The following is an 18113-nucleotide window of genomic DNA, read 5'->3' on the forward strand; positions in this document are numbered from 1 at the left end:
AATGAGCTTCATGCCCAAGACCTGCACTCCATAGTGAGAGTATGGACCATGTCATGTTCATGAGTCTTGTCACAGTACACGGTTTTGTTAGGAGACACTGGTGGGGAACCTACAGAACCCCCAGAGTACCTGTGCCTGCTCCAGGGGGTGGCTGGGACGTAGGCCAAAACCCCAGGAATTTGGGGTTAGTGCCTGGCAGGGCTGGCCTAGGGGGTTGATTCCACACCAAGGGTCCCTGGGCTCACTCTTAGTTGCCTGCAGGTGGTCTGAAATAACACCAGAAGCAATTTATTTTTTCTGGAGACTGAGCGAGTGAACTCCCAAGATGCCCCAGGGCTTCACCTCCCTGTCTCATTTATTCCTCTCAACACTGCTGGAGAGAGTTTTCACCTTCATTATGCAGATACACCAAGGTTCTAAGTTAAGAGTCAGGTCCAGGTTTCCTTGGCAAGTAACTAATAATAAACCCAGGTATGAGATCAGCTTCCTCTTCAGAGTTGGCTGGGAGTAGGCCTGAGGAAGGGACCCTTACCTGCATAGTAGGAAGGAAGGGGAAGAAGGTGGTGGCCCAACTGCAGGCTGGGGATGATGCTTGGAAGGGCTCTGGGAGGCAGAGCCAGGAGGAGAGGCTGTGAAGGGGTGCATGGAGGAGGGGTGGCGTGCAGGGCGGGGCAGGGCACTGGCGGGGGCAGGCAGGTGTGGGCACTCAGAATTCAGGCCTGGTTCTCTTGTACAACTTTGCCCAAGTGTCCTGAAAAAGCCTTTCTAACTTCATTTCTCTGTCCATACTGTTTATTTAGATGGTATTTATTTATTTAGATGGTGTTTATTTAGATGGTTATTCATTAGCTCTTGAAAAATATAAATAAAAATTACAAGTTGTTTTCTGGTGGTGAGTTGGTTTTGTGATGGAGTTTTCTACTCCCTGGTCTCGGCTTTTCATTACCTACTGATAACAGCTGAAGTAACTTCTCATTTCTGCTGAATAATACATTTGTGGCCGTCAGCTCTATTAGCTCGTTTACAACCAGATAAATGAGTCTTTATGTGCATTTCCCCAGCCAGACGATGATAAACTAGGTTTTATTTCCCTAAATTGAGTCCTCGTCTTCAATGGATCTGCATAAACCCTCTGGAGAAACCCTGGGGACCCTGCGTAACATTCTGCTTGGTACACCCATTCTTTCGATAATTCCCTGTAAAGAGCCACCATGCTTGTCCTCGGCATTTGTGCCAGCTGCCTGGATTAAATTTTAATTTAGTTCTTCTGGAGAGTGTAGCCCACTACGTGGTCTTTCCTATTACTCCTATACATGCTTATTCCATTTGCTGGATTTTTGCTTTGAGAGACGAGTGTGGAGATGAGTCTTCTCTCCCCCGGGGACATGCCAGTAGCTTCTGTGAGGCTGTGAGGGCTTCACCTGCCCTGGATCTGGTTGGAACACCCCCACTCCCACCCCAGGTCGCTGGCAGAAGTTTGATTTATTATTTCATTTTTTAAAATGTAGGGAAAACATCCCAACACTGCAAAAAGTATACATAGCCCAAAGTACACCTGCTCCTACTCTTGTCTCCAGTCCTCATCAGAAGCATACCTCGCTACCACACCTTGTAGATGTTTCCAGACAGTCTGCTCCCTCATATAACAGAGACCCAAATAGTAGCAGAGCATACATGGGGGTTTGCCGTGTGCCTTTTTCCTCAAAAATATATATACTGATGTTAGTCCCACCTCAGTATATAACAAGTTTATTTCTTTCTTTTCTTTCTTTTTCTTTCTTTCTTTCTTTCTTTTTCTTTCTTTCTTTTCTTTCTTTTTTTATAGCTGCAGAGGATTCTGCTGTGTTATTTATCTGTGTTGGACGTTGAGGTTGTTGCTTGTATTTCAGTGTGGTGTGGGATTTTAAGGGAGCTCCCTGCCTATAACTTCAGGGTTTCTATGGAAAACCTTGAGCCTGATTCCGTATTCAGCCTTGGCTCCCAGATATTTTTTGGCTGCCTTTTGTGTACCGTGGCATGGCCTTTCCACAGTGGGTCTTGGAATAGAGAGGTGAGGGGGACAGAGAGAGACCGGGGGGTGGTGGTTCTTGGTGCTTAGTGGTGAGAATGAAAACTCTGGGCATAAATGATGCCATAAATGATGCCATCTAGCCCCACATAGTCTGGCATGGCTTCTGTTGGCCCCAGATCAGTTCCCTAGCATGAACCTAGCCTCCTTAATATGCTCCTTGAGAAAGGTCAATGCTGCGGAAAGAATTTACTGTTCTATTCCAGCTAACACCCGACAGGAGGCCCCTGACCTCCCTTTTCCTTGAGAGTTATTTTAGGAAACAGAATTGTAAATCCTTTATCTGCTCCTTGGAGATGTAAGTCTCCTACAATCCAGAATCTTTTTCCTCAAGGACCTGGCAACAATCTCTGTGAAATGCACACTTCCAGCGAGATGACTCCCTATCTCCCAGCTCCTGTGGGAGGGTCGGACGCTGACTTTGGTGGGCGTCTTCCTCTAATTTGCTCCTGTCATAAAGCTATGTGAAGTGTGTTTCTCCTCTGGATAAGCAACAATTAGCAAACACAGATGGCCTAATCACATATACCACCCCCTCCCTTAACCTCCTTCAGTACTTTTCCTTCAGCACACCCAGCATTTATAAAGCTTTTCTTCTGTCTCTTGTTTCACTGGAGTTGAGCTCAGTCCATACTGAAGTGTCTCTCCCCTGCTGCAGTAGTCTGAATAAGATATGTCTTCTGATTTTAACAAGTGTTCAGTGCAAAATTTCTCTTTGACGGTTGTGAAATCTGCCCCATTCATAGAATGCACTGCAGATGGTCAGACTGGATCCTGATTCCCAACCTTTGTCCATGCTGGTCCCTGGTCTGAAGGGCCATCTTCTGGTAGGTTCTTTGGGTCTCACTTTTAGATTCAATCTCCTGGGGTACCCTCAGTGAGGCCCAGCCAATACCCTGCCTCTTCTCTAACCTCCTGTAGCATGGGTGAGGTGAACAACTCACAATTACATATATGTAAGCACAGTTATTTGTGTTACTACTCCATTAACGTCGGTAGCTTCTCATTTATTCAATTCCACAAACTTAATTGGGCATTGATTATGCATGTAGCAGTTTACATACACTATTTCATCCATATACCCATCACTCAGCTCCACTGATTACCAACGCTTGGCCTGTTTTGTTTCACCTATATCCCCTCTCATTTCCACTCTGCCTTGGATTATTTTGAACAAATCCCAGGTATTCTTATTTCTTCTTCAGATATTTCAGTATGTCTTGTTAAATTATAAAGATGCTTTAAAAAATAACTTCTGGGGCACCTGGGTGGCTCAGTTTGTTAGGTGTCAAGAGTCTTGATTTCAGCTTAGGTCATGATCCCAGGATCCTGGAATCAAGCCTGTGTTGGGCTCCCTGCTCAGTGGGGAGTCTGCTTCTCCATCTGCCCCTCCTCCTGCTTGTGCACTCCCTCTCTCTCTCTGTCTCCTTCTCAAATAAATAAATAAATAAATAAATCTTTCAGTGAGAAAAATACAAATCTTTAAAAAAATAAAAAATAAGTTGCAAAAATCTAAAAATAACACCTAAACATTAATAACAATTCTTCAAATACCCAGTTTATCTTTCCTCAGTTGTCTATTTTTTACAGTTTGCTTGAATAGTGGTTCAAATAATTTCCATTTCAGTGGGTTGTCATTTTAATCTGTTTTAATTTATAGGCCTCCTCCTCATATCCCTAATTGTCCCTTGCAATGTTCGCTTGTTGAAACAATTGGGTGTTAGTTTTATAGTTTCCTCAGAGTCTGGGTCTTGCGGATTCCATCTTGCTGGCATCATTTCACATGTTCATCTGACCTCTGTATTTTCTATAAATTAGTAGTTTTATTTTGAGATTCAATCACATTCAGTTTTCTTTTTCTTTTTTCTTTTCTGGCAAGACTATGACATAGGTGATGCCGTGTACTCCACCAGGAGGTACATGTCTGCTGATCTCTCTTTTTGTGATATTAGTAGCCATTTGATGATTGTTATTGCCTAGATCGATTATTTTACTGTGGTTGCAAGTGGTGATATTTGAATTCTATTTTAATGATTAGTATTAGCTATAAATATAAATAAAATAGTCACATTATTTTTTCTTGGTGTGATATTTCTATAAAAGGATAATTCCTCTCCTGAGTTCTTTTTTTTTTTTTTTTTTTTTTTTTTTAATGATGATGGATCCTCAGTTCTTATAGGAAAGGCGGGAAAAATTCCTAATTCCTTCTTATTATTTACCATTTTCAAAATAATGAGATGGTTCCCCAGCAGACTCCAAGGCAACTAATAAGCGGGATTTTTTTTATTACACTGAACTCACTGATTTAAACATATTTGATGTGTTTCAATCCATAGCAGTTAACATTCTTTTTTTTTAAGCAGTTAATATTCTTATTGATATGTAGCCACCTTTGATTAGTGAGAGCTTATTCAAATTGGCTCCTAAGTCTTTTGACATGACTCTAGTAATTCTTTATAGCTTCCTTGGTTTTGGTATGAGATGTTTCAGATTCATCACTTATGCTCCCTGCTCCTAAACCTGGATTCAGCCATTTCTCTAATGAAGGAGCCTCAGTTCTTATAATAAAAAAACGGTAGTTAGTGACCAAAACCTGAGGCTAAAAATGCTCATTGCTACTGGGTTGGCAATTGTTTCTAGTTCTTTTCATTTGCTGGAGCGAGGAAATGGGTATATATTTATTTTAGGATCACATACACCATGATTTTATACTGATAATTCAAATTCAAATTCAGGACTAGAGAATTATCACTAAACTTAATCTGTGTTACAAATGTATCTCCTTTTACCAATAGTAAAATTCTTGATTCTCAATGACATGAATATAATTACTCTTTGGCTTTATCCCACAGGACACACACATGCACACACCAGTGTTAGAATAATACGAGCAATGTTGCCAACAATATGATTACTGAAAATGACTTAAGATTTTTTTTTTTCCAGCACTCTTTTGCATCCCACTAGAGATGTACAAATTACTGTGGTTTAAAAGTCACTTCTATAATTCTATAAAATAATTCCATGGTTCCAAAGTCATCTCCACATAATAAGATAAACTGAAAGAATTCTAGTGTCTATTCCTTTCCGCTCTATCCTACTCTCTCCTTCTCTTATAAGTGATCATTTAAAATCATTTGTGGTTGGTTTTTCCAGTTACAAGTGAATATGTATGTATATATTCGTATATCTTCCTCTCTCTCAGATAAATGATAGAATGAAATACACACTCTCTCCACGTCACTTTTTAGTTCAACAATATATCTGGGAGATCACCCCTCCATAATACTTATAGAGCCCTCCCTCTTTCCTTTTGTGAATGTAGCATTGCTTATTCAGCTAGTCCCCTATTGCTAGGTATTTGGGTTGTTTCTGGTCTTTTGCCATTATAGATATAATTGAAATAAACAGCCTTGTGCATACTTCTTGTTCGTGTTTTGCCAGTGTGTAATCAGGAGAGATTCCTAGAAGTGGGATTGCTGGATTAAATTACATGCATATATAGTTTAATCTAGATATTGCCAAGTTCTTCTCTATAGACATTGTAAACTTTTTTCTCCCATCAGCACCATGGAATTGGTTGTTTCCCGAGCACTTTTCCAATAAAACAGATTGACATACTTCAGGAATTTTGCCGGTCTGATAAGTGAAAATGGTATCTCAGGTAGGTTTTTGTTTTGTTTTGTTCATATTTCTCTTATGATGAGTGAAGTTGAACATCTTTTTATGTAGGTAAGAGCCATTTTCACATATTTTTATGTCAATTCCCCATTTATATCTCCAGTCTACTTAAGAGTAAGCATGTTTTTGGCTATTATTTTAAGACTGCAAATTCTAAATGTTGTTTATAGAGTAGGGACATTAATTAACCATTTGTATTCAAGAGTTGCAAATACTCCTGTCTAGTTTGTCATTTATCTTTTAGTTTTACTTATTGTGCAATTTTGTGATGCAAAATTTAACAATTTTTGATAATCAAATTTATTGATATTTCCTTCATTGCTTTTAGATTTTGAATTATATCAAGGAAAACTTCTTTTGCACCCGGGTTATAAAAGAATTCAGTCACACATTCTACTTGTATGGTTTTCTTTTTAAAACTTAAATCTAGGATAGCTTTGGAATTAATTTAGGGTACAGTGAAGGATGGATCCAGTTTTATTTTCCTTATGACTATCTAGTTGTCTAAATACCATTTATTAAATGTCCATCATTTCCTCCATTGGTTTCAAATGTTGCATTTGTCAATACTAAATTTCTATATGGAGCAGGGTTTATTTTGAATTTTATATTTTGTTCCCTTGGTCTTCCCGTCTTTTATGTGCCAACAAGAAATGTTTTCCAAGTGAGTCTCTCTAGTATGTTGCAATGTCTGGGATAGCTGCCCCTTCCCTCCTTGCTCTCTTCCTTCAGTTAATCTTTTCAGCTATTATTGCCTTTTTGTTTTTACCAATGAAAATTTATAATAAACCCACCTAGCTTAAAAAAAAAACCCATGATATTTTAAAAGTTAGGATTGCATTAAATTTGTAAATTAGGGACAACTAATATTTTTCTTGAGTTTATATTCAAGCACATGGTATTTCTTTACATTTGTCTTTTCAGGGGAATTTTATTATTGTTTCATATACATTTTGGACATTTCTTGTTAAGTTTACTCAGAAGTATTTTATTTTTTGCTATCATAAAGGAGAGGGTAGCCATTTATATTTATATAAATGTGTGTTTGTGTATGTATGTATACATATATATACACACTCAGCATATGTCTTTAATGTTATTTTATAACCTGCTACTTTACTAAATTATCTTATTGTCTGTTGTAGTTTTCACATGGATCCTTTTGGGCTTTCCAGAAAGATCAACATTTTCTCTTTTTCTCTCCAATCCTTATACCTCCAATTACTTTCTCTTGTGTAGCATTAATTACTACCTCTGACCAATGTTACGTAACAGTAGAGATAGTGGGCATACTTATTTTGTTCTTCATTTCTACAGGAAACCCTCTAGTATTTCTTTCTTAGCTATTTTATCATGTCAAGAAACTCTCCAAACATCCTTACCATCTAGGTAAGAAATCACATATAGAAAAATCAGCAAAGAACTTGCTGGGCCTGAGTGTGACCAGTGGACTCTCTGGCTTCAGTCTTATTAGCACATTCCCTATTTTTTCATTACCAGGACTCCCCTGTCCTCTACTCTTCAACATGGCTCTCACATTTTAAGAGATCTTAGGAGACTGAAGTGTGGCCCCAGTGAGAGCACTTATTCTCTCCCCTGTCTTCTGTGGCAGATATACTCTACTGGGCTTCTGCACAGATATACTCTACTTAGCAGAGCAAGACCCTCTTCCCTGTACCCAGGAAATCAGAAACCACCCTTCTCAGAAAGCAATTTGTGACCACATGTATTACTCCACCAATACCCTTAGGAGCAGCCTCATGCCTCCTTCCCTTCCCCTGATCCATCAAAAGATTTCCTCCAATCTCATATGTCACCCTGCCTGAGAAGAATTCTCCTGAATACACTTTTTTCTCTGTATAGTTACATTTCTAATAATACTTTAGTGTCCCTGTTAGTGGCTAACAAAGTGACTACCTTATTGACCTGCTCTGACCAAACAAAGTGCATGCACAGTATTAAGCAATAGATGGGGTGGTTTATCTTGGGTAAATGTATTCAGGCTGTTGCAGATACTCCAATAGTTCATGGTTCTTTCTCTCTCCCCCTTTCAGGCACACCAGGTTGTGAATCATGAACAATGATACTGTTGCCTTCTTCTTATTCAGGGCCTGTGGGGGATGAGGCTTCAGGGTAGGGAGTGAGCAGTTAGTCTGTCTTTCTTTTTTCTTTCTTTCTTTCTTCTCTCATTCTTCCTTTAAACTTGTTAGGACTACAGGTTCTGTGGGGAGAGAGCTGACCCTCACCTGGATTGCCTGAGTTTCCAGCAGTTTCCCCAATTAGGCTGATCCCCAGTCCCCAGTGTCTGGGCTCTCTCTCTGCAAGGGACAGAAAGAGGAACTGTGAACAGCAGGAAAGATATTCAAATCAGGACCATTTAAAATTCTAATTCTCCTGCCTTTTAATAATTTTCATTTCCCTTTCCTCCAGCTAACAATCTCTGCTGTCTGAAGATGTAAGTTGCTGTTTTCTCCCATGGAGACCAATAATTTCAGTGGAACTGAAGCCTCCACATTCCCCTTTCCTCCCAGGCAGCATCTCTCTGGCCAAGGCCTTGGCTTACTCGTTTTGCTTTGAGACTCCACATCCCTGACAACACCTTCTCTGTCCCCACTCTCCTTTTATCTACCGCTCCAAGGCAGGAAGGCTGCCTAATTCCAACCTTGTGTTTGGTCTATTTGAAGATGAAAGGGTCTGACGTTGTCGATGGAGTTTACTGTGAGCATCATTCACTTGGCAAGAAAGGTCAGGAGCATTCAGCAAAGCAGGAGAGAGAAAGAACCACTTTCTGCCCAAGCAATGGGCAGGGGCTGTGACCTCTTTGGTCTTCATGGCTATCACCTGGGAATTTTCCTGTCTGCTTTTACTGCTTAGCAGAAGTGTCTGAGAGTTTCTAACACAACTGAGAATTGGGGAGTGAGAGGTTTGGAAGTGAAAAGGAAATTCATATACACGACCCCTGGCCAGGATTGGCTACATGATTTGTGGGTCCCAGTGCAAAAGGAAAATATGGGGCTCCTTGTTCAAAAGGCAGGGGGAAAGTGCTTTGAAAGGTGGTAAAATTAACTAACTAAATAAATGTGATAACATATGAAGCTTTATGGTTTATCTCTTGATTTGTCATGGTAATTTTTGCTATTTAATCTTGCACATCCTCAGACACAGATACTCAAGGGGACAAATGCAAACTCTCCTAGGCCTCCCAGGGGTACTGCTTTGCCATTTGGGACACTATGTGGCCCACCAATGGCTGGGTGACCCTTCCTGCCTGCGATGGCATTTATGTGCCTTGTCCTGGTGAGTTGGGGAGAAAGGAGGAGCAAAACCAGGCATCTCCCTTTCCCACAGACTGGCCACTCCAACTCATGGAGGACAAATAATCCCCAGTGCATTGAACCCTAGTGCCTCTCTGGAGGTAGCTGGATCAAGGGTGAACAAAGGTTTCTCCTTCCCCTATAGTCGCCTGACACGTACACTGTGGTGTTGCCGGCCCACATCCATGCCCCGCTCCAAGAAGCAAACCTGACCCTCCCTGTGTCTGTGACCAAGCCCTTGCTGGAGGTGGGTGTAGGTGGATAGAGGTGAGGAGGGGCTTGGGGTGCCTGGGGTCATGGTATTGGGCAGCTTAGAGCTTTGGATTTCTGGATCCCAGAATCTCTTAGTATAGCACAGCTGCCTCTGACACCCGTGAAAGGGAAAGGCAGAACTTTCTGAAATAAATGAATTGCTGGTGGTCTTTTCTCTAGGTCTAGGTTAGAGGCCCTGGTGGAGGTGGGCCCTACCTGCAGTTCTATGGGAACTGGCTGGTTGGGGGCCCAGGGCTCCATGACAAAGCACCCTGGAAGCCAGAGGGGACCCCATTCCCTAGTGGGAAAGTCTTTGTTTCTGAGTAGCCAGAAGTTGAGGCTGCCGTTTGGGGGAAGATGGGACTTAGGAGGGAGCTGTCATCCTGTGGCGATTGGGTTAGGAGTGGAGAGAGGAAGAAAGGGTCCAACCAAGGCCCTGAAGGGGGGCTGTGGCCTTCAGAGGCAAGTCCCTTGGCCAGAGACCTGGTGCCTAGAGAACTGAAACTCTGACTCAGGATACCCTGCTGCATGTGCACAGTACTTCACAGTTCCTAATCTGCCCTCCCACCAGAGAGAGAGAGAGAGAGAGAGCGCGAGCGAGCACATGACAGCAGGGGTGGGAGTAAAGGGAGAAGGAGAGGGAGAATCTTAAATAGGTTCTACACCCTGCATGGAGTCCAACTCGGAGCTTGATCTCATGACCCTGAGATCATGACTTGAGCTGAAATCAAGGCAGATGCTTAACCGACTGAGCCACGCAGGCGCCTTTCTCTAGTGTTCCTTTTCGCATCTTAGTTCATTTCATGCTCATGACGACTCTGGGAGGTGCTCATCCATCCCTTATATAGACGAGGAAAGGGAGTCATAGAGCAGAGGACTGGCTGGTCTAAGTAAGTGGCAGAACCAGGATTTGAAGCAGGATCCTGTTCATTTTGAGTATCAATCATGTACATGGCTTAAGATATCTGCAATGCCACGAGTGAAGAAAGTCTTTCTGAGCTGTAAACCACTCATTTTACTGGGTACACTATATTCAGTTAACCCCCTTAACAGTTCTGCTCAGTAGATAACGTGATCTCTACATGGCAAATGAGAAGAAAGGTTGACAGAACTGACCTAAAGTCACCCAGCTAGTAAGTGGCAAATCCAACATTCAAATGTAAGTTCACCCAACTCCCAGATGAATTTCCAGTTTATGCTCTATGGACTCTTCTGTTCGGGAGACCTGGTCCTTCCTAAGTGGGCCTAGAGTGGGAAGGCCTGGATAGACACGTGACCAGAAGACAGCATGGTAACTACCACCATGGATGTGTGTCCGGGCTGTCATGAGATCACAGAAGGAACCGGGGAAGCGTTGCAGAGGAGCAGGCTGAAGACGGATGCAGGGGCTCCCAGGTAGATGGTGGGCCTAGGACTTAGAGGTGGCTTCACTACTTAGAAGTGGCCTGTAGACTGAGCCCGGAGTCATGGGTTGTGTCCTGCCAGCAATGAGGATCCCAGAAAGGTGTTGGGCAGGGGCATCATGTAATCAGATCCCACGTGTCCAAAAGACCACACTGCTGACTGGGTGGCGAATACCAGGAAGGAGAACAGGCATCAGCAAAGCCACCTTAAAGCTTTATGTTAAAGTCAGGAGGGGTGGACAGTGTAGGTCAGTTTTGTTAACTATAGCAAAGGAAAATTAATGTGCATTTCTCAAACATGTAGAATTTTCTTTGGTTCTTTTTGGTGGAACAGAGCTTAATAAGGCTGGAAGGTGAGGCTGTGTGATATAGAAATAACTCCGTTTTATGGGTCAGTCTAACTGTATCTTCAGGTCCATGTTTTTAAACAAAAGAAGAAAAAGAGAACTCTGGGTTCGTATGAAGGATCTCACTTATGGTCAGTGAAGAGGAAAATGACCCTTGTCTGGGATTGTGAGCATCAGTGGAAGGCCTGAATGTCTCTGTGTCCAGCCTTGGCTCTGGCAGCAGGGGGCTGTGCTGTTGTCATGGTGCAGTTTTTGAATCTTTAGTCTATCTGCAGGCAGGAACCATGCAACTCAGATATCTATGGATTTGCTAGAGTAGCTGTGGCATTATACTCATTTTACAGATAAAGACACTGAGGGTTAGAGAAGTTGGGCAAGTTGCCCAGTCCCCTAGAGCTAGCTAGCTGAAGCCTGACCGTGTCAGTATCTGTTGAATATGAACTAAATTTTGTGCCGATACTTTTTGACTTAGAAATTGGGATGCCTGGCTTCTCATAAAAAGTCTATGTGGTATTTGAATGCAAGAAATTGTCCTGCAGGTGCCGAAATGTTAGAATATCTAGGGATTGTCTGCTGGTTTATGGGACATAAATATTTGGAACCAGCACTGCTGGGGAAAATCCAGGAGGGATGGCTGTCTTAGATTTGAAAACTTTAAGTCCCAAGCTGCTCTAAAAGCGGCTCTCCCTCCCAGCCCAGATGGATGGAAGCAGAGCAACAGCTCCAGAGGAAAGCCAAGAGGACAGTGTTGTACATCACATGTCCTGAGCTGAAGGCCGGGCACTGACTTACGATGAAGAGAAGCATTCCAGGATGAAATGGGAGGCAGGAGGGGGAATGGGGAGCCCCTGAGCGTGCCTGCCCTGCATCAGCTGGCCATACACAAATGGAAGTTTGTGACCTCTCCTTGGGGAATGCATGCTGGGCCCTAGGGGGTCCAAGGGGTCCAAGCTGGCAGTTGCTGGTGGAGTTGGAGGCTGGTGTAGCTCAGAGGGATCCCAAGGCCAGCATTTGAAACATGGAGGTGGGGGAGGGAAGGGAGAGGAGAAGTCAGCCACCAGCAGGGACCTGATGAGATGTGCTGCTGCTGGAGTCTCGGTGGGGGAAGCTGCAGGCCAGACATGACAGATGAGCTCAGCGCTCTGCAGAAATCACCCTGGAGGGCACATCCTGACCAAGCAAGGGAGAAAGATGCGACCTCTGTGTCCTGCCCTGGCCACTAAGACGGCACTGGCCCTATGTGGTTAATGAAATAAAATAAAATAAAATAAAATAAAAAAAGATAAACATTCAATTCCTCAGTCTTATTAGCCATGTTTCACATGCTCAATAGTTATATGTGGCTATTGGTTACCAGACAGGATGGTGTGGAAATAGGACATTTCAATCACTGCAGAAAGTTCTATTTCAGTGTAAACAGTCTTATTAATATTTTAAATATTGATCATCTGTTGAAATCACATTTAAAATATACTGAATTAAATACTAATATGAACTTCACCTGTTTCTTTTTACCTTTTTCACTGTGGGTAATAGAAACTTGTCAACTACCAATGCGGCTCATATTTCTATTGGATAGTACTGCAGCAGATGGATATAGGAACACACTTCCATTTATCCTTGTTTTTGATGTCACAACCATTTGATGGTGTTCCATTTGACGATGGCTATAAAAAACTTTTCTTAGCACAAATGTTACGGAGCCAGCCCAGGGTAATGGGGCAAATGCAAGCTTTGGAACTGAAACAATTCAGGCTCAATGCTCAGCTTCCCTACAGGCTGCAGGATCTTGGGCAAATTACATAATCCCTTTGTGCCGATTTTCACCACTAAAAAAATGCAATCAGTGAATGAGCCTGTGCATAGTGTTGCTTTGAACATAGGCGACAGCGCACGTACAGGGATTATTGTGGGCCTGACCCCTAGTCTACCTCAGTAAAAGTAGCTGTTGTTATTGTTTTCATTGTCATTAGTATTTTTTAGCAAGAAAGGATCAGAGTTATGGTCAGTTTCTCTGGTCTCAGAACATTCACTCTCCTGCCCCTGCCTCAGCATTCTTGCTCTCTGATAATGACTCCTAGTACAGCTGTCAGCATCCTCTCCTGGGCCTATGCAAAGCGCTTGGGCATGGCCAGGCACTCACCTGATGGCAGCTGCTGGCCCAAGAGGCTCTGAGGGCTCCCCAGCTTTCTGAGCGTGTGGCCTTGCTCTCCAGGTGCATCCGCAGTTGTGCCTCCAGCTCCTGGCTGACGCTTTCCAAGGCATGAACCTTGGCCATGTATTCCACCAGGCAACCCCCCAGGTCTTCAACGGTACTGAGGTTCCTCTCCAGACCTGGAGCTGGTGCTGTGGCCAGACCTGAGCTTCGCAGGCCCTGCAGAAAAACACTGCTGATGCCCAGGGCCCGGCGTGTCACTCGAGTGCCCAGGCCACTTGTGTACCCACTGGGCGCCATCCCTACATAGACTCTGGGTGCTCGGATGAGACCACCCATGGCATTGGTCCTGGAGGCTGGGGGGCTATCCAGGGAGGATGATGACCATGTTCCCCCGAAGGATGCCCTATGCCTCTGGAGGGGCATGCTGGAGCTGACCCCTGTGGGCATGTCCACCACCACCCGCCTTGTGCTCATCTCCCCTTCTGCCTCTGCTCTGCCTAGTGGGTTTGTAGAGCCTAGTGGCTTTTGGTTTTCAGCCCCAGTGTCCCTGTGGCCTGGTCGTGGGCCTCTCTGGAAGCTCCTCTACCCCCAGGGCTGCTTTGTCTGCTGTTTTCCATGAGCTTCCACCATTCACCCAGCTGAAAGAGAAACAGTCCCTGGCCAGGGCTGCGTGTAGAAAGGCACTCATGCATTCTCTGCAAGGTCAGGTGTCTGACCTCCCAGATTTTTCCACTGGTAGTGGGGGAGGCTGGATCAGTGCAGGCTGTGGAGGGGGCTCATCTGATCTGTGTACTTCACTACTTAAGAGAGGGCAAAGCAGCCCATTTCACAGATGAATGAACCGAGGCTCAGAGATCTCAAATCACAAGTGTAGGGAGTGGCTGACCCAGAACTGAATCCAGGTGCTCAAGGGCCGATCTCAGAGCTTTCTACATCTTTGTGTGTGCTGTGTATGTGAAAGTGTGAATGAGCATGCATGTCTACACAGATAATAGATGGTGGAAATGGATGTGAACCACCCATGTGGGAGGCAGTCCCATGAACTCAAGAGAAGCACATGAAGCCTCTTGCCTCTCTTATCCTCCCCCAGTCCTGGCAACAGCTTCAGGTCCTCATGTGACATTTTTCTTACCTCGAACACTGCTGTTATCAGCTGCTTGACCTTGGCCATCTTGCTCCCCTTCTCTGGACCTTACTTCCATGCACTGGCCTGAGCTTTCTCTAATGCACTAGATGAGGGATCCTGGGCAAATTCGGGTCCCACACGTTTTGGGCGCCTATTATGCTGTAGCTGTTCTGTACACTTCTGTTTCTCCATTTGCCAGAAAACTAATAAATAAGAACAAAGAGAAGATTTTCCAGGAAGCTCTTTGAGGGTGCTTTGAGTTAGGGTTTGATGATACACCCTGGGTTTTATTCCTACTGTAAGCATCTACTAAGGCATGTTGAATTCACATCTGCTTTTCTGGGTCTAGAAAAGATCTGCTGAGATCACAAAATGGACCTAAACCCCACTGCACTTAAGTTTTATCCCAGAGAAACCAAGTAGCCAAAACCCAGAGCTGGATATTTCTCCCAAATTCTGCAACATGGGAACATACCTCAAGTGGAAAAAGGGAAAGGGAGCCAATTCTAGTATGTATGAATCTATCCTAGTGTTGTATGTGGCTTCCATACTTTATTTCACTGAATTCTCAATTCAACCTTAGTGGGTTGTGCTACTATTTGAGTACTGCACAACTTCAGAAATACCATCACATGTCAAAATATGGTTTATTAATTCCTTGTGTGATGAGGACCCTGAAAGCTCCAATGACTTGTCCAAGATCTCCTGTTCAGAAAGCAGCAGAGCTGGGATGGGAAGGCCTCTTCTGACTCCTAGGCAGAAGAGTCACTCCTAGTGACTAATCTAGGAACCCCCTCGATCTCCAAACACCTACAGAACTAAGGTAGCATCCAAAATCACATGAGCAGAGTTTAAAACTACTATTACATACGGGAATATTCTATGTGCTCTTCTTTGCTGATAAAGACACCACAACTCCTTTTTCCCCTTCTACTTTATCTATTTGAGATGACACAGAAGATACTTTATAAATATCAATGTTGGTTGTATGATTAACAGTTTAAGGAACCAACTTGATCAAGTAAAAGCTGGTAGTGTCCCTTATTTCTTTAGATGTCCCCCTCTGGTACACCCTGTAGGGCCTGCAGCACCCACCAGACTGTTGTAATAACATCAACACTGGGTCTCGAGGAACTGTAGGAATTCCAGGGTATGTCATCCAAGGCTAAATTAAGGGTTCAGGATACTAATTAAGTTGTTTGCACAGGTGTCATGTTTATGAACTGTTCTTTTCTACAGAATGATAACTTCCAGTGCCCAGGTTAACCCCAGCTTTCTCTTACTCAAAGATATGTACAGCAAAACCCCCAGTCCCGGGGAAGGAAGAGGTGAGAGAGGGATGTACCTTACTTGACACCAATGTTTCCAAAGACCTAGAGAGAGATGATTCTCTTTTGAGGAAATCACAAACATGTTCTAAAGGATTTGTATAGTTAAATGACAAATTGCTAATCCTATTAGCTCATTACACTCATAAAACCCAACTTATTGTTAAAATAGATTAAAAAATACAGATGAATATTAAACAGTGTCAGTCCTTAAGGAAGACTTAAAAATTATTTTAAAATGAAAAGAATGCAAAATGTATTAGCAACTTAATCCTCTGACTAATAAAATAAGTTTATTTATATATACATGGTAGTTGAATTCTGTGGATAAGGAAAAATAAGTCATACATCCACATATATATATATATATATATAACATATGTATCTTTGATTACATATATTATATATAGTTTTACTTTACAAACAGATTTCTTTATATACACACACACATTGCTGTAGTAAATGCAATAGCTGACAGAAATATAAGGTTAAAAGATCAGACAGAGCACGCTGGCAAATGAATTTCAGAGCAACATTTAACCTGCTTCCTTGTGGGTTGAAGAATCTTTAAAGAGAGACAACCACCAAACTCATGTTAAGTAGATCCATACAACATTGAGAACACACATTTTTGAAGGCCATCTTTTTTTTTTTTAAAGGAAACGTATGAAGAAAAGAAAGTTATGATAAAAAGACCACAGTAACAACACGAACATATGAATCAACATTCAAGTCAATTCCCAATCTTACTATAAGAACATCTATATTCAAAATATACTATCAAACTAATTTTCTTTTAGAGAAAGAGTCAAAGCAGTTCTCTTCTCTCGCCACCATCTACTAGGAAAAAAAGTAAGAAGCAGCCATCTGTGGAAGCCCCTGTACATCTCTGTGGGTCTGACCCACAGAAGCAGCCATCTGTGGAAGCCCCTGTACATCTCTGTGGGTCTGACCACTCCTGAGTATGGGCAGGGGAGGTGCTGGCCCACCACCAGTGAAGACAGCCATGCAGGGGAGACTAGGAAATGAGCACTGGGTGGGAAGCCCATCTGCGGACCTACAAGCAGGTCTGCAGTGCTAAGGAGGGAAAAAAATGATGTCTTCTCCCAAGCAATCCACTTTGGCAATCTTGTGTTTGTAAGATTGCAGGAGGGTTTAGAAAATTACAGCTCCACACTTCAAGGCCTCTTACATAAGCATGTTCCTCAGGGGCACAGTGAGATGCCTTTTGAGAAAACAAAGCTGAATCCCAATAAACATTTGATCCTTGAGGAAGGGCAAGCATTCCCAAGCTCCAGGCTTAGGATCCACATCTAAACCATCTCCAGAGAAAGGCACAAGTTTGAAAGCAGATGTGGGTGTTGGAGAGGAAGCAGGAATGTGCTTGGGGTGGGGTGGGGGCATTTTTGTCCACCAGAGCAAGGCAGTCCTATTGTTTAGCATAGTGGAAGCTCCCTGTCGTGTGACGTTAGGGGGATGTGGCCTTGGGATGCTGGATGTCCTCCACAGACTCCTGAGGGCTGCGTGCTCCTGCCTGCTGTCCTGAACTCAGACGGAATTAGCCTTGACAGCCAATGGTGTCACAGTGCAAGTGCAGGATACTCATTCACCGGGGGTGATGAGATGTTCCCTTTTCCTGCTCTGTGTGCGAGTCTGCTGCTTCTCCCTAGGTGGCCCAGTTGCCTTCACTGGTGTGCATAAGGAGGGGGAGGAAATGGGGTTCCACTGAATCAAGAAGAACTGGAGCTTTAAGAAGCACTCAAAGGGCCGTGCTTGTGACCATTTAACATTTCACTTCTACAGGTCTATCTCTTCCCTCAACAGTCTGGGGCTGCTGGGACCCCCAAATGCTCAAGGACAGTTATTAAGAGAAGCAATCAATGCAACTGCTTTGCTTAGAAATACCTTTATTTTATAAAGCCACAGATCAATCTGTAAAGTTTTTTTTTTTTTTTTTAAACCACACTTATAAAAAAGATGTTGACAATTCTTAGGAAAAAAAAGCTGAAAATGTTTCTTATTAAGTCAGGGTTACACAAAGATTATATTTATAATATATATTTGTATATTTATAATTTAGAGACAAAAGGTAGGGAACAGCAAAGCGAGAGCTGCTGCGGTTAGATCTCCGATACTTGATCATTTCCCACAAACAATGTTTCTTGGCAGAAGGGGTTGACGAGGACCATCCCAGTGTCTCTGTAGTCACCATTGGCTGGGGATCGGGGTTCCGAGAGCTGGTCCTGGGAGGAGGGAGGGAGGAGATAGTATGTACTCGGAGAGTTCAGGTGGTGGCCATTCATAAAGAAACACACACACAAGGACATCCATTTCCACATGAGATTGCTTGGTAAACATTTCATCGTCCTCACTGCCAATGCTGAAGTGCAGAGCCCTCTCTGTTCTTCCTTCAGATTTTTATAGTAGTGTCTGGAA

At 43.2% G+C, this 18113-nt stretch overlaps 2 protein-coding genes across 6 annotated transcripts in view; both read right to left on the reverse strand.

Annotated features, from left to right (window-relative positions):
- The window catches only part of BFSP2 (beaded filament structural protein 2), a 59206-nt gene extending 45509 nt beyond the window's left edge, over positions 1-13697 (reverse strand). Inside the window, exon 1 of the mRNA XM_004762490.3 lies at positions 13209-13697. Within this exon, the coding sequence (XP_004762547.1) occupies positions 13209-13697 (489 nt within the window). The remainder of the gene's footprint in view (positions 1-13208) is intronic.
- Positions 13698-15955: 2258 nt separating this feature from the next.
- The window catches only part of TMEM108 (transmembrane protein 108), a 364869-nt gene continuing 362711 nt past the window's right edge, over positions 15956-18113 (reverse strand). For all 5 annotated transcript variants that reach the window (XM_004762492.3, XM_004762491.3, XM_045088908.1 and 2 more), the window contains one exon: positions 15956-17920. In XM_004762492.3, the coding sequence (XP_004762549.1) occupies positions 17798-17920 (123 nt within the window). In that variant the 3' untranslated portion in view covers positions 15956-17797. The remainder of the gene's footprint in view (positions 17921-18113) is intronic.

This window comes from Mustela putorius, unplaced genomic scaffold (assembly GCF_011764305.1).
Source record: "Mustela putorius furo isolate JIRA1106 unplaced genomic scaffold, ASM1176430v1.1 tig00003834_pilon_pilon_pilon, whole genome shotgun sequence".
Classification (NCBI taxonomy): domain Eukaryota; kingdom Metazoa; phylum Chordata; class Mammalia; order Carnivora; family Mustelidae; genus Mustela; species Mustela putorius.